At 45.6% G+C, this 12509-nt stretch overlaps 1 protein-coding gene across 1 annotated transcript in view; it reads left to right on the top strand.

The window, feature by feature from the left end:
* LAMB4 (laminin subunit beta 4) overlaps positions 1–12509 on the top strand; it is an 80630-nt gene that overhangs the window by 29060 nt on the left and 39061 nt on the right. Inside the window, exons 14-15 of the mRNA XM_045030359.1 lie at positions 6966–7097; positions 12132–12317. Of these exons, the coding sequence (XP_044886294.1) occupies positions 6966–7097; positions 12132–12317 (318 nt within the window). The remainder of the gene's footprint in view (positions 1–6965; positions 7098–12131; positions 12318–12509) is intronic.

Genomic DNA, 12509 nt, shown 5'->3' with positions numbered 1-12509 from the left:
GAAGAGCTGAGAGGCGGTGGGTTGCTTCGTGCCGCCGCCCAAGCTTTCTTAAGGCTGTCATCGGCTTTCTGCTCAGTCTGGAACTGTTCCCTTGAGGCGGGAGACACCAGTTCCTCTGGGAGCGATGTAGGTGATGAGGTTGTTTTTATTGACTGTGGACCGCTTTCCGCTGGTGCACAAGGTGATATTTCAGGCTCTGGCTGAGCCTCTTGGGTAGAGTTGTCTGCTGCTTATGCCAGTTTAGGCCCGTTGGCGCCCCCTGGCGGTGGAGTTGCAAGCGCTGGCGTCAGTGCTGGCGCTGGTTCTGCCGCTGGTTGCTTTTCCAGTTCCGGTCCTGGGACTGGATGTACTATGGCTGCTGTAGTTGTTGGCATGGGATCCGGTTCCACCACCTCTGTCTGGGTCTCTGGTAACACAGACAGGGTCCTGGTGGATGGCTCAGGAACAGGGATGGGAGTGCCTGCTTGTTTGGCCTGGCCGCGGGTGACCACTCCCCCCCTCTTGGCCAGCTGCACATGGTTGGCCAAGTCTTCCCCCAGTAGCATGGGGATGGAATAATTGTAATAGACAGCAAAAGTCCTTTTTCCTGACCAGTCCTTGTACTGGTCTTCAGGGATGCTGTACCCATGGCAGGTCCTTTTAACCTTTTTGAAGAAGGCCTCAGTGTTCTCACCTGCCATGTAGGTGGGAAATTTCTTGGGATGGGGAACAGTGCCTTCTGGTGCTGGCCACACCCCTCTGCAGTCAGTGAATTTTATGTGTGGCTTGCTGGTGTTGCTTTTTGGTGCTGGCCACACCCCTTTGCAGTCAGGGAATTGGTTTCCCCAATTCCTAACCCTCTCTATTCCCGAGAGACTGAATAGAAAAGAAACAAAACCTTTTCATTTGCAAATGTGTAGTTGCTGTTTGCTGATATACTGAGAAGACCCAAAAAAACTGGTTTGTCCTGTTTCTAGCACTTGCTAAGTACCTCACAGTGGGGGTCCTTTCTAACAAGCCTCCTAGAAAACTTGCACCTCTTTTCTAGCTGTTTTTAAGCAGACAGAAAGAAAAAAAGGAGAAAAAAGAAAAGAAGAAGGAAAAAAATCCTTTTCTAACACAGCCTGTTAGAAACCTTATGCCTCAGCTAAACCCAGCTGAAAATCTGTTTCCAAAAAACAATCTTACTAATAAGCCCAGCGGACCGGCTGGTGCTACTTAGTACCTGCAGAAAAGTGTAGTAAATCCTCTCGGAGATTTGTATTCCCTGGCTCCAGAGGATTTGAAAAGACACAGGGAAAAAAAATCTGGCTGGAGGGTTTCTGTCTCCCCCCCCCAAACCTGTTTTCCCTGTTGGATGGGAATGTACTTTGTCGAGCACTTCCCCCCACCTTAGGAATCCTGAGTGATACCTGATATCACAAAGGAAGGACACACCTCTAGGGAAGAGTTTTTCCTCAGCATAGCCAGCAGAGAAAAAAACTCCTCCTTTTCCTGAAAACTGCTTGAAACTTGCCTTTTCCTCAAGCTGCCTGTCCAAGCAACAAGAACGAAAATATACTTCCAACAAAGCCTGCTGGAAAACTAAATTGCCTCCAGCCAACCTGGCTGAAACTGTAAGCTGCCTGTGCTCTGAGTTGCTGTACTCAGCAGCCCAGCTGAAAGGCTGCTGCTAACAATACCCCTGAGAAAAATCTGGTCTATTCCTTAGGGATTTGTGTTCTCCTGTCTTCTGATCCTTTCAAAAGACACAGGGAGAAAAAAAACCTGGCTGGAGGGTTTCTCTCTGCAACCCCCAAACCTGCTTTTCCTGTTGGATGGGAATGTACTTTGGCGAGCACTTCCCCCCACCTCAGGAATCCTGAGTGGTACCTCCTATCACAATGGACGCAAGTACTGTAACAGAAAGCCCTGCAAAAAACTGAAAATACTTCTAACCCTGAAACTGCCTCAGAGTGCCTCTGGTAGAAAAGCCTAGCCTCTCTCTCTGGGTCCGAAACACCACTGCCACCATGTCAGGAGTCTACCCTCACTTGAAACTGGGCGGTTTCAAAGTGAGGACCCGCATGTCTTCCCCCCACCCCAAAATCCTAGGGTAGGTCTCCTTCAGGCTGCCACCACTCGGTCGATTACGTGGGCCGAGACACCCCTATATTCCCCCTCCCACTCCCCTTTCCAGAGACGTTCCCTGGGGAAATACAGATCCACTCATCGGAGGGAAACCTCCCCCCCTCTCTCTCTCCTAGCCACTGGAAAGAGATACCTGATTCAACTGTTTGAATCAAACCCAGGAGGAACTATCTCCCCCCTCCCTTCTCTGCCCGGAGATAAGCCTGTCTCACCACCGAGAGAGTGTCTTCGCCCCTCCCCCTATCCACAGTAGAAGGGATTTAATCAAGTCTTTATAGAAAGAATTTATTAAAAGGAAAACAAGAAAATACAGAATCTCTATGAGCCCAAGCTGGACACTCATAGGGTATAACCTTGCTAAGTTTTGGAGAGAATCCCCTCTCCCCCTTTTCTCAGTAAAAGCAATATCAGCAAACAGGAATAAAGCATTTCCTTTACTTGAAACTGGGCGGTTTGAATCAAACCCAGGAGGAACTATCTCCCCCCTCCCTTCTCTGCCCGGAGATAAGCCTGTCTCACCACCGAGAGAGTGTCTTCGCCCCTCCCCCTATCCACAGTAGAAGGGATTTAATCAAGTCTTTATAGAAAGAATTTATTAAAAGGAAAACAAGAAAATACAGAATCTCTATGAGCCCAAGCTGGACACTCATAGGGTATAACCTTGCTAAGTTTTGGAGAGAATCCCCTCTCCCCCTTTTCTCAGTAAAAGCAATATCAGCAAACAGGAATAAAGCATTTCCTTTAGCAACACACAACTGCAAATATAGAAATCAAATCATAAGACTAATTCGCCTTTCTAATTAATACTCACTATTAATTAGTAGAAACTACTCCAGGAGAACTTGGAGACATGACTGTCCTCTGTTAGATTCAAAAACAGTTCTCACACAGACAAAGGCTTCCCTCCACAGAGATTTGAAAAAATCTTATCTCTGATTGGTCCTCTGGTCAGGTGGTCACCAGGTACTACATGTTAACCCTTTACAGGTAAAACAGACCTTAACCCTTAACTATCTGTTTATGACAGTGCGGTATTCAGAGGTAATGCGTAAGGTGGTGTAAACCGGTGTAAGGGAGTCTAGGTTGGTGTCGGTGGAATGCTGAGGGCAAAGGGGAAAGTGCTGTAGCGGGAAAAGCAACCAAAAGGAGGATGGAAGATAATTTCATGTAAAGTGGGTTCCTCACCCTCCCCTGCAATTTTAAATGGCATTTCTCATTGTGTAAATTACACTGATTGACACTCCCTAGCCCTTGACTGTAACCAGGGAGCCCTTGGTGAAGTGTGGAGAGGTGCTCATGGGTGTCCTCTGTGTTCCTTCAGTCTTGAGTTGTCCAGGTACCTGGCCAATCCCGAGTGTAAATTAGAGCATCCTGAAGGTTTATGCCAGCTGCCAAAGATCCCGAGAAGCCATGATGGCAGCTGGATACTCTGGAGTGCTGAGGTGCCTGGCACAGGCCTTCATCTCTGGCCACAGCACTTGATTAGAAAGAACCTTTCAGTGGTTCTATCCCATCTGTGGCTTCCTGTATGTGAGGGGTGAGTGTCTTCCTTTGCTCATTAATGCCAGCTTTAGGATAGCTCTGTGATGGGTTGGGTCACAGAAACCCCCTTAGTGCTCTGCCTGGTTGGGCCAGACATGCTAGCCTGCTACAAACACGGACCCAGGTCTGAACCACGTCCCCCAAAAGCTGTAGGCTTAACTGAAAACAACATAAGAAGTGCTCCTGTCTCCAACACCCAGATACACAGTTTCCAATGGGATCAAAGCCCCAGATAAATCCGTTTTACTCTGTATAAAGCTTATACAGGGTAAACTCATAAATTGTTTGCCCTCTATAATACTGATAGAGAGATATGCACAACAGTTTGCTCCCCCAGGAATTAATTACTGGCTCTGGTTTAATTAATAAGTAAAAAGTGATTTTAGTAAATATAAAAAGTAGGATTTAAGTGGTTCCAAGTAATAACAGACAGAACAAAGTGAATTACCAAGCAAAATAAAATAAAACATGCAAATCTAAGTCTAATACAGTAAGAAACTAAATGCAGGTAAATTTTACTCTCAGAGATGTTTCAATAAACTTCTTTGACAGACTAGACTTCCTCCTAGTCTGGGTCCAGCAATCACTCACACCCCTGTAGTTACTGTCCTTTGTTCCAGTTTCTTTCAGGCCTCTTTTTGGGGTGGAGAGGCTATCTCTTGAGCCATCTGAAGACAATATGGAGGGGTTTTCCAGGGCCTTATATAGTCTTTCTTGTGGGTGGAAACCTCTCTCTTCCCCTGTGTAGAATTACAGCTACAAGATGGAGTTTTGGAGTCACATGGGCAAGTCACATATTCATGCATGACTCATAGAGTCATAGACTTCAAGGTCAGAAGGGACCATTATGATCATCTAGTCTAACCTCCTGCACAACGCAGGCCACAGAATCTCACCCACCTACTCCTGTAATAAACCCCTAACCTGTGTCTGAGCTATTGAAGTCCTCAAATCATGGTTTAAAGACTTCAAGGTGCAGAGAATCCTCCAGCAAGTGACCCGTGCCCCAGGCTGCAGAAGAAGGCAAAAAAACCCCAGGCCTCTGGCAATCTGCCCTGGAGGAAAATTCCTTCCCCACTCCAAATATGGTGATCAGTTAAACCCTGAGCATGTGGGCAAGACTCAGCAGCCAGACATCCAGGAAAGATTTCTCTGTAGTAACTCAGATCCCACCCCATCTAACATCCCATCACAGGCCATTGGGCATATTTACCGCTAATAGTCAAAGATCAATTAATTGCCAAAATTAGGCTATCCCATCATACCATCCCCTCCATAAACTTATCAAGCTTAGTCTTGAAGCCAGATTTGTCTTTTGCCCCCACTACTCCCCTTGGAACTTCACTCCTCTGATGGTTAGAAACCTTCGTCTAATTTCAAGTCTAAACTTCCTGATGGCCAGTTTATACCCATTATTTCTTGTGTCCACATTGGTACAGAGCTTAAATAATTCCTCTCCCTCCCTGGTATTTATTCCTCTGATATATTTATAGAGAGCAATCATATCTCCCCTCAGCCTTAAAGAAGCCAAGCTCTTTGAGTCTCCTTTCATAAGACAGGTTTTACATTCCTCGGATCATCCTGGTAGCCCTTCTCTGTACGTGTTCCAGTTTGAATTCATCCTTCTTAAACATGGGAGACCAGAACTGCACAAAGTATTCCAGATGAGGTCTCACCATTGCCTTGTATAATAGTACTAACACCTCCTTATCTCTACTGAAAATACCTCACCTGATGCATCCCAAGACCACATTAGCTTTTTTTCACGGCCATATCACATTGGCGGCTCATAGTCATCCTGTGATCAACCAATACTCCAAGGTCCTTCTCCTCCTCTGTTTCTTCCAAATGATGTGTCCCCAGTTTATAGAAAAATTCTTATTAATCCCTAAATGCATGACCTTGCACTTTTCACTATTACATTTCATCCTATTACTATTACTCCAGTTTACAAGGTCATCCAGATCTTCCTGTATGATATCCAGGTCCTTCTCTGTATTGGCAATACCTCCCAGCTTTGTGGCATCCACAAACTTTATTAACATACTCCCACTTTTTGTGCCAAGGTCAGTAATAAAAAGATTAAATAAGATTGGTCCCAAAACCAATCCCTGACTCAGTTCTCTACAGTCCGAGCCATTGCCCACATGTTAACCCAAACGTTCCCAGGAAAGCTTGGATGTGGATTGGCGTCTATCAAGGTCCATTGTTAGCCACATACTCCCAATTACTTGAATAACCCCTTCACACTATGTTGACCAAATCTGCCTTAGGTGCTTTCTACAGCAAACACTTTAAATACAAGCATAGAGCCAACGCTCATAACTTGAGATATTAAAATGATGCATGCATACGAACAGGATGAATACATGCAATAACCTTTGCAAAGTTATGTTACATGGCATATCTAGCATAAAACATATTCCAGTTATGTCATATTTACACTCATAAGCATATTTCTATAAAGCATTATGGGGTGCAATGTCACAAGCTCTAATAGACTTGTTTAGACTCGCTTGCACCACTGCATACACTGACTCTGAACTTAGTCCAGATTCTTCAGAAGTTCACATAACTGAGACAGTCCATATGTCTTTTATTGATTTAAAATAGTTTCTTAATTTAGATATTGCTGTGGTGCATCCATAATGCAAGCTTTGGTTCTACTGGAATGTCTTCTCTTCATCCGCCAAGATTTCTACAAATGTTTCTTCTCTCATGTGTCCTTGAGAAGCCACAAGCAGGGGATAATAAAAATTTATTTATTTGCTTGGCATATTTGAAAATAATCAGATATAATCACAAGCAGTAATCAACCTATGTTCCAGTAATGAAATAGAAAACAGATTTCTGGGACAAAGTGTGGAATGTCAATTGTCAATGTGGCAATAAAAGCTAGTTGGAACAGTGGTTACGTCTTCACTGCAGATAAAAACGTGTTCTTAACTCAAGTTAGCTAACTAGGGTTACACAGCAGTGACGACATGGCAGCTCTGCTTTTAACTCATGTTAGCAACTCAAGGGGGACTCTGGGGTTGAACTTGAGCTGCTAACCCAAGTTAAAAGCTGAGGTGCTGTGTCTTCACAGCTGTTTCAACCCAAGTTAGCTAATTCAAGTTTTTTTTGTAGTGAAGACATGCATTGTGAAAGAGAGACATTTTCAATGCTTATTGGGCCACATTCTTGGAGCTGCACCCATTTACTCCAAGAGAGATTATAGCCTATTGTTTGGATTTTCATTTTTACGTAGCCATATATGCTTAAAGGTTGTTCAAACTGCGCTGTCACATAAATCATCCATTTTTGCTTTTCAGGTTAAACCAAAAGCTTTACCAAGGTGTGATGTCTATTTTCAGCAGCAAGAATATGATTTCACCATTGAAAATGGAAATATTGTATTAAACAGGAGCAAGAAACGAAGCATAAGAAAACCGGGGTTGGAACAGGTAAACTGATACTACAGTAATCGTTCAACAAAGACTTGTAGCAAATGCTGCTAATGTTTAATATTGCAACAAGAGTTTTGGTTTAGGGAATGGGTTAAACCATTGGTGATTATGAAATTGGAATTTACAGGCCTGTGTATAAGAATCCTTATGCAAATGGAATACATTAATTCATTGATACATTAATTCAGTTGTTCATATACAATTGGGCTGGATATTTTATAATTCTGTCTCTTACATACATACACACACACACACACACACACACAGAGGCTTATTTTGCCATGTGTAGTGGGCAAGCTGTAGGCTTAAATTCAGACATTTATTTAGAAAGAAAAATGTGACAAGGAAGGAGGCTCATTTTCAACTTCTGAGACTTACATGGATACTTGCATCATACCTATTAGTGTCATTGCAATTTAAGCCATTGTCAGCTTTCCAATTATAAACATCTGCAGTCACGGATTATAGACTGCTAGAAAAATGTGTCTGTGACTAAACAGCCTATTAAACGTATTTTAAAATAGATTATAGTTATATCTAGAAAACAGAGAGAGAAAGGGATGGAGAGAGATGACACCTTTATTCACATAAAATTAGATTAAAGGTATTTTAAAATGTTATAAAATTGCAATATATAAGCAAAAAGGCATGAATAAAATAAAGCAAAGCACATTAAACATTAAGCGAAGATTAAGATTAAGATTAAGCGAAGCAGGTCCCCACACCGCCTGAAGTGGGGGCCGGGAGCTGCTTGCAGCAGCTGGGGGCTACAGGGTACCCCTGCCACCTTCAGCTTTGGGGGTCAACTGCTGCCCATGGGGGCCGAGAGCTGCAGAGTACCCCCAGCAGTAGCGGGCCGGGAGCTGCGGAGGTTCCCCTGCCACAGCCAGGAGCTGCAGAATTCCCTGGCCAGGAGCTGGGGGGTTCCTCCGCCAGTGGCCGAGGGCTCAGATTTCCCCACCACCCATGATGGCCGGGGACTTGGGGGTCCTCTTCCGGGGGCTCAGGGATTCCCCTGCTGCCCGAGGTGGCTGGAGGCTCAGTGGCTGCCCTGTCAGCAGCCAGGGGTTCTCTGCCAGCTGGGGCTTGGGGGTTCCCCTGCTGTCCACGGCGGCCGGGGGCTTGGGGGTTCCCCTGCCACCTGCGGAAGCTGGGGGTTTGGGGATTCCCCCACTTCCCACCACAGCTGGGAGCTCCAGGGGCCTCCAGAGGCTCCCAGGGTACCCCACAGCTTCCTGCTCCCACTGGAAGTGGGGGACCCTGCAGCTCCCGACCACAGCAGGCTGAAGTCACGGAGGTCTCTGAAAGTCACAACCCCTGCATGCTTCCTCACTTTATTCAACAACTTTTTGAGACGGAAAAGTTTCCTGCAATCAACCAAGGTATCTCTCAAGACAAAGGCGGCTGAGTGAACAAAGCACTGTAAAAAACTCAACTCACTGCTTTCCTTTAGTGCTATCCAAAAAGTCACTAATCTCCTTCTCGCTGTACCACCCTTCCTATGTAGCTGACTGACTGGGACATCTGGAACCAGTGAGAAGTCAGAGATCATCATTGTCCTCTTCATCTTCCTCAGACTCAACCAGCTCAGAAGAACATTGAGCCACCACTGGAACATTCATATCATTCATGCAGGAAAAAAAAATTCAGTGGGAGTAGCTGGCATATCTATTGCCCCAAATATTGCTCAGGCATGCAGGAGTGAAATCAGGAAGGCCAAATCACACTTGGAGTTGCAGCTAGCAAGAGATGTTAAGAGTAACAAGAAGGGTTTCTTCAGGTATGTTAGCAACAAGAAGAAAGTCAAGGAAAGTGTGGGCCCCTTACTGAATGAGGGAGGCAACCTAGTGACAGAGGATGTGGAAAAAGCTAATGTACTCAATGATTTTTTTGCCTCTGTCTTCACAAACAAGGTCAGCTCCCAGACTGCTGCACTGGGCAGCACAGAATAGGGAGAAGGTGACCAGCCCTCTGGAGAAAGAAGTGGTTCGGGACTATTTAGAAAAACTGGACGAGCACAAGTCCATGGGGCCGGATGCGCTGCATCCATGGGTGCTAAAGGAGTTGGCAGATGTGATTGCAGAGCCATTGGCCAGTATCTTTGAAAACTCATGGCGAACGGGGGAGGTCCCGGATGACTGGAAAAAGGCTACTGTAGTGCCCATCTTTAAAAAAGGGAAGAAGGAGGATCCGGGGAACTACAGGCCAGTCAGCCTCACTTCAGTCCCTGGAAAAATCATGGAGCAGGTCCTCAAGGAATCAGTTCTGAAGCACTTAGAGGAGAAGAAAGTGATCAGGAACAGTCAGCATGGATTCACCAAGGGCAAGTCATGCCTGACTAACCTAATTGCCTTCTATGAGGAGATAACTGGCTCTGTGGATGAGGGGAAAGCAGTGAATGTGTTATTCCTTGACTTTAGCAAAGCTTTTGATACGGTTTCCCACAGTATTCTTGCCAGCAAGTTAAAGAAGTATGGGCTGGATGATTGGACTATAAGGTGGATAGAAAGCTGGCTAGATCGTCGGGCTCAACAGGTAGTGATCAACAGCTCCATGTCTAGTTGGCAGCCCGTTTCAAGTGGAGTGCCCCAAGGGTCGTTCCTGGGGCCGGTTTTGTTCAATATCTTCATTAATGATCTGGAGGATGGTGTGGACTGCACTCTCAGCAAGTTTGCAGATGACACTAAACTTGGAGGAGTGGTAGATACGCTGGAGGGTGGGGATAGGGTACAGAGAGACCTAGACATATTAGAGGACTGGGCCAAAAGAAACCTGATGAGGTTCAACAAGGACAAGTGCAGAGTCCTGCACTTAGGACGGAAGAATCCCATTCACTGTTACAAACTAGGGACCGAATGGGTAGGAAGCAGTTCTGCAGAAAAGGACCTAGGGGTTACAGTGGACGAGAAGCTGGATATGAGTCAACAGTGTGTCCTTGTTGCCAAGAAGGCTAACGGCATTTTGGGCTGTATAAGTAGGGGCATTGCCAGCAGATTGAGGGATGTGATTATTCCCCTCTATTCGACATTGGTGAAGCCTCATCTGGAGTACTGTGTCCAGTTTTGGGCGCCACACTACAAGAAGGATGTGGAACACTTGGAAAGAGTCCAGCGGAGGGCAACAAAAATGATTAGGGGGCTGGAGCACATGATTTATGAGGAGAGGCTGAGGGAACTGGGATTGTTTAGTCTGCAGAAGAGAAGAATGAGGGGAGATTTGATAGCTGCTATCAACTATCTGGAAGGGGGTTCCAAAGAGGATGGATCTAGACTGTTCTCAGTGGTACCTGATGACAGAACAAGGAGTAATGGTCTCAAGTTGCAGTGGGGGAGGTTTAGGTTGAATATTAGGAAAAACTTTTTCATTCAGAGCGTGGTGAAGCACTGGAATGGGTTTCCTAGGGAGGTGGTGGAATGTCCTTCTAAGCCTCTCCTTCCTTAGAGGTTTTTAAGGTCAGGCTTGACAAAGGCCTGGCTGGGATGATTTAGTTGGGAATTGGTCCTGCTTTGAGCAGGGGGTTGGACTAGATGACCTCCTGAGGTCCCTTCCAACCCTGATATTCTATGATTCTATGAGTGGTAGGCAGTGCAGCCTTAGGCTGGGACCCATAAGTGCAACCATGCAGGAGTGGGCGCTTCAGGACTCACCGTGCCAAGGGAAGACAGTACCTCATTGGGAGCTTCAAGCATGGCGCTGCCTCCCAGTGCAAGGCTACCCTCCTTCTCAGGGCACACAGCTCCATCTCCAGCCACTCCCAGCAGCTCAGGGGCTTCCAAAGTCTTAGACCTTTTAGAAATAATTCTCCATAAATCCATCTGATTGGTCTGTTCTTCACCCCCATCTCTAGAGCATGTCTCTGCTTCCTCTGCAGGGAATTGCTCCTCCAGGACTCACTTCTGTCCTTGCACAAATGATGGGGGCACAACAGAGATGTCCTTGGGGGGGTGCTGCTCCCTGGACAATGGCAGACCACTTACAGTGAGGGAGGAATAGAGTCTGGTAGTGCAGATACAGGCTCTGTTTCCTGCTGGTCCCTTGATGTCCAAGCCCCCTGCCCATTATCCTGGGGTTCCACATTCTCTCCAGGGATCCCATATCCAGCAGTGCATGGGCAGGAACCTCTCAAATGACCAGGGTCACCAGACTAGAAACATTTCATGTTTTCAGAGGTAGCAAGGATTGTATAATCTATGTGGTGCATTAAAACTAGGTTCAAGGGCTGTTCCAGATTATTTTGAACCATGTAAAACTGGTGGCAGAATGACACAACATGCCCCACATCTAGGTTCTTGCAGAGTAACAGAATCATCCTAACAGCAGAAACTATCTTCCCATGGTGGGAGCGAGCAGATACCAATGTCTCATTGTGAAGGAAGGGGGGACATTGGAAAAAACTACTTTATTAACAGGAGTAAACAAAGGAAATACTTGAACAAAAGACTCCTTGACCCCGAGTCCCTACTGTACCAAATGATTCACAAACTGCTCCTGGGCCAGGGAAGTCACTATAGATTTGCTCATTCAGGAGACAGATTTTATATTAGCACAGCCAATAACCGTACCAAACGCTCAGCAACACATCCTCTGCATTGCAGGAGACAGCAGGCACACCCCGAACCCCATGCTTGCAGGTCAAACCACTAAACCCATCCGAAGTGAACCCCATGGAGAAAACCACCCACTCACCCCAAGGAAAAAAGGGGAGGAACCAATAACACCCCTGAAACAAAGAAACAGAAAGTAACAAAACAAAACCAAGCAGCCTAACAGAAACCCAGCTAGAGCACAAAGCACATAACAGACACAGCCTCACTTCCAGAAGCTCCCACAATCCCCAGACAAAGAGTAAGAGAGGTTTTCTAGGTGTGACTATAACTTTAATTTATATATATATGAGTTTTTTTAGCGGACCAGATCTTCAGCGTGTTTACAAAATGATGCTGACTAGTTGCAGAAACTAGGAATCTGCACAGCAGAAGCACCTATCTTTTTCCTGTATTTGTTGTTCACAATGTCACTATCTCCTTGCAGGGTGGAGTTCAGTCTGGGAGGAACTCTGCTCTGGATATTGTTTTCAGGGAGCCCACCCTTGGCAAACCTGTCACATGGACAGGTCCTGGCTTTGCCCGTGTCCTGAATGGCGCTGGATTAAGATTTACTATCAGTAACATTCCCTTTGCAATGGACTTTGATATCGCTCTTCGTTATGAACCTGAGGTATTTGAATTCAGACTTTTAATTCACCATTTTAATACTTTCCTAAGAGATGCTGTTCCAGAGCAGTAATATCACAAGAGTTTTGGACTGACACATCTGTTTTCAAATGGGGCTGATTTCTACAAAGGTTTGGAGCAAAACTATCAGCCTTATTCTATCATATTTTTGTCCCATAAATAGAATATATAGGGC

Source organism: Mauremys mutica, chromosome 1, assembly GCF_020497125.1.
Source record: "Mauremys mutica isolate MM-2020 ecotype Southern chromosome 1, ASM2049712v1, whole genome shotgun sequence".
Classification (NCBI taxonomy): Eukaryota; Metazoa; Chordata; order Testudines; family Geoemydidae; genus Mauremys; species Mauremys mutica.
Note: the sequence above shows the minus strand (reverse complement) of the source record. Positions and strands in the feature narration are given on the sequence as shown.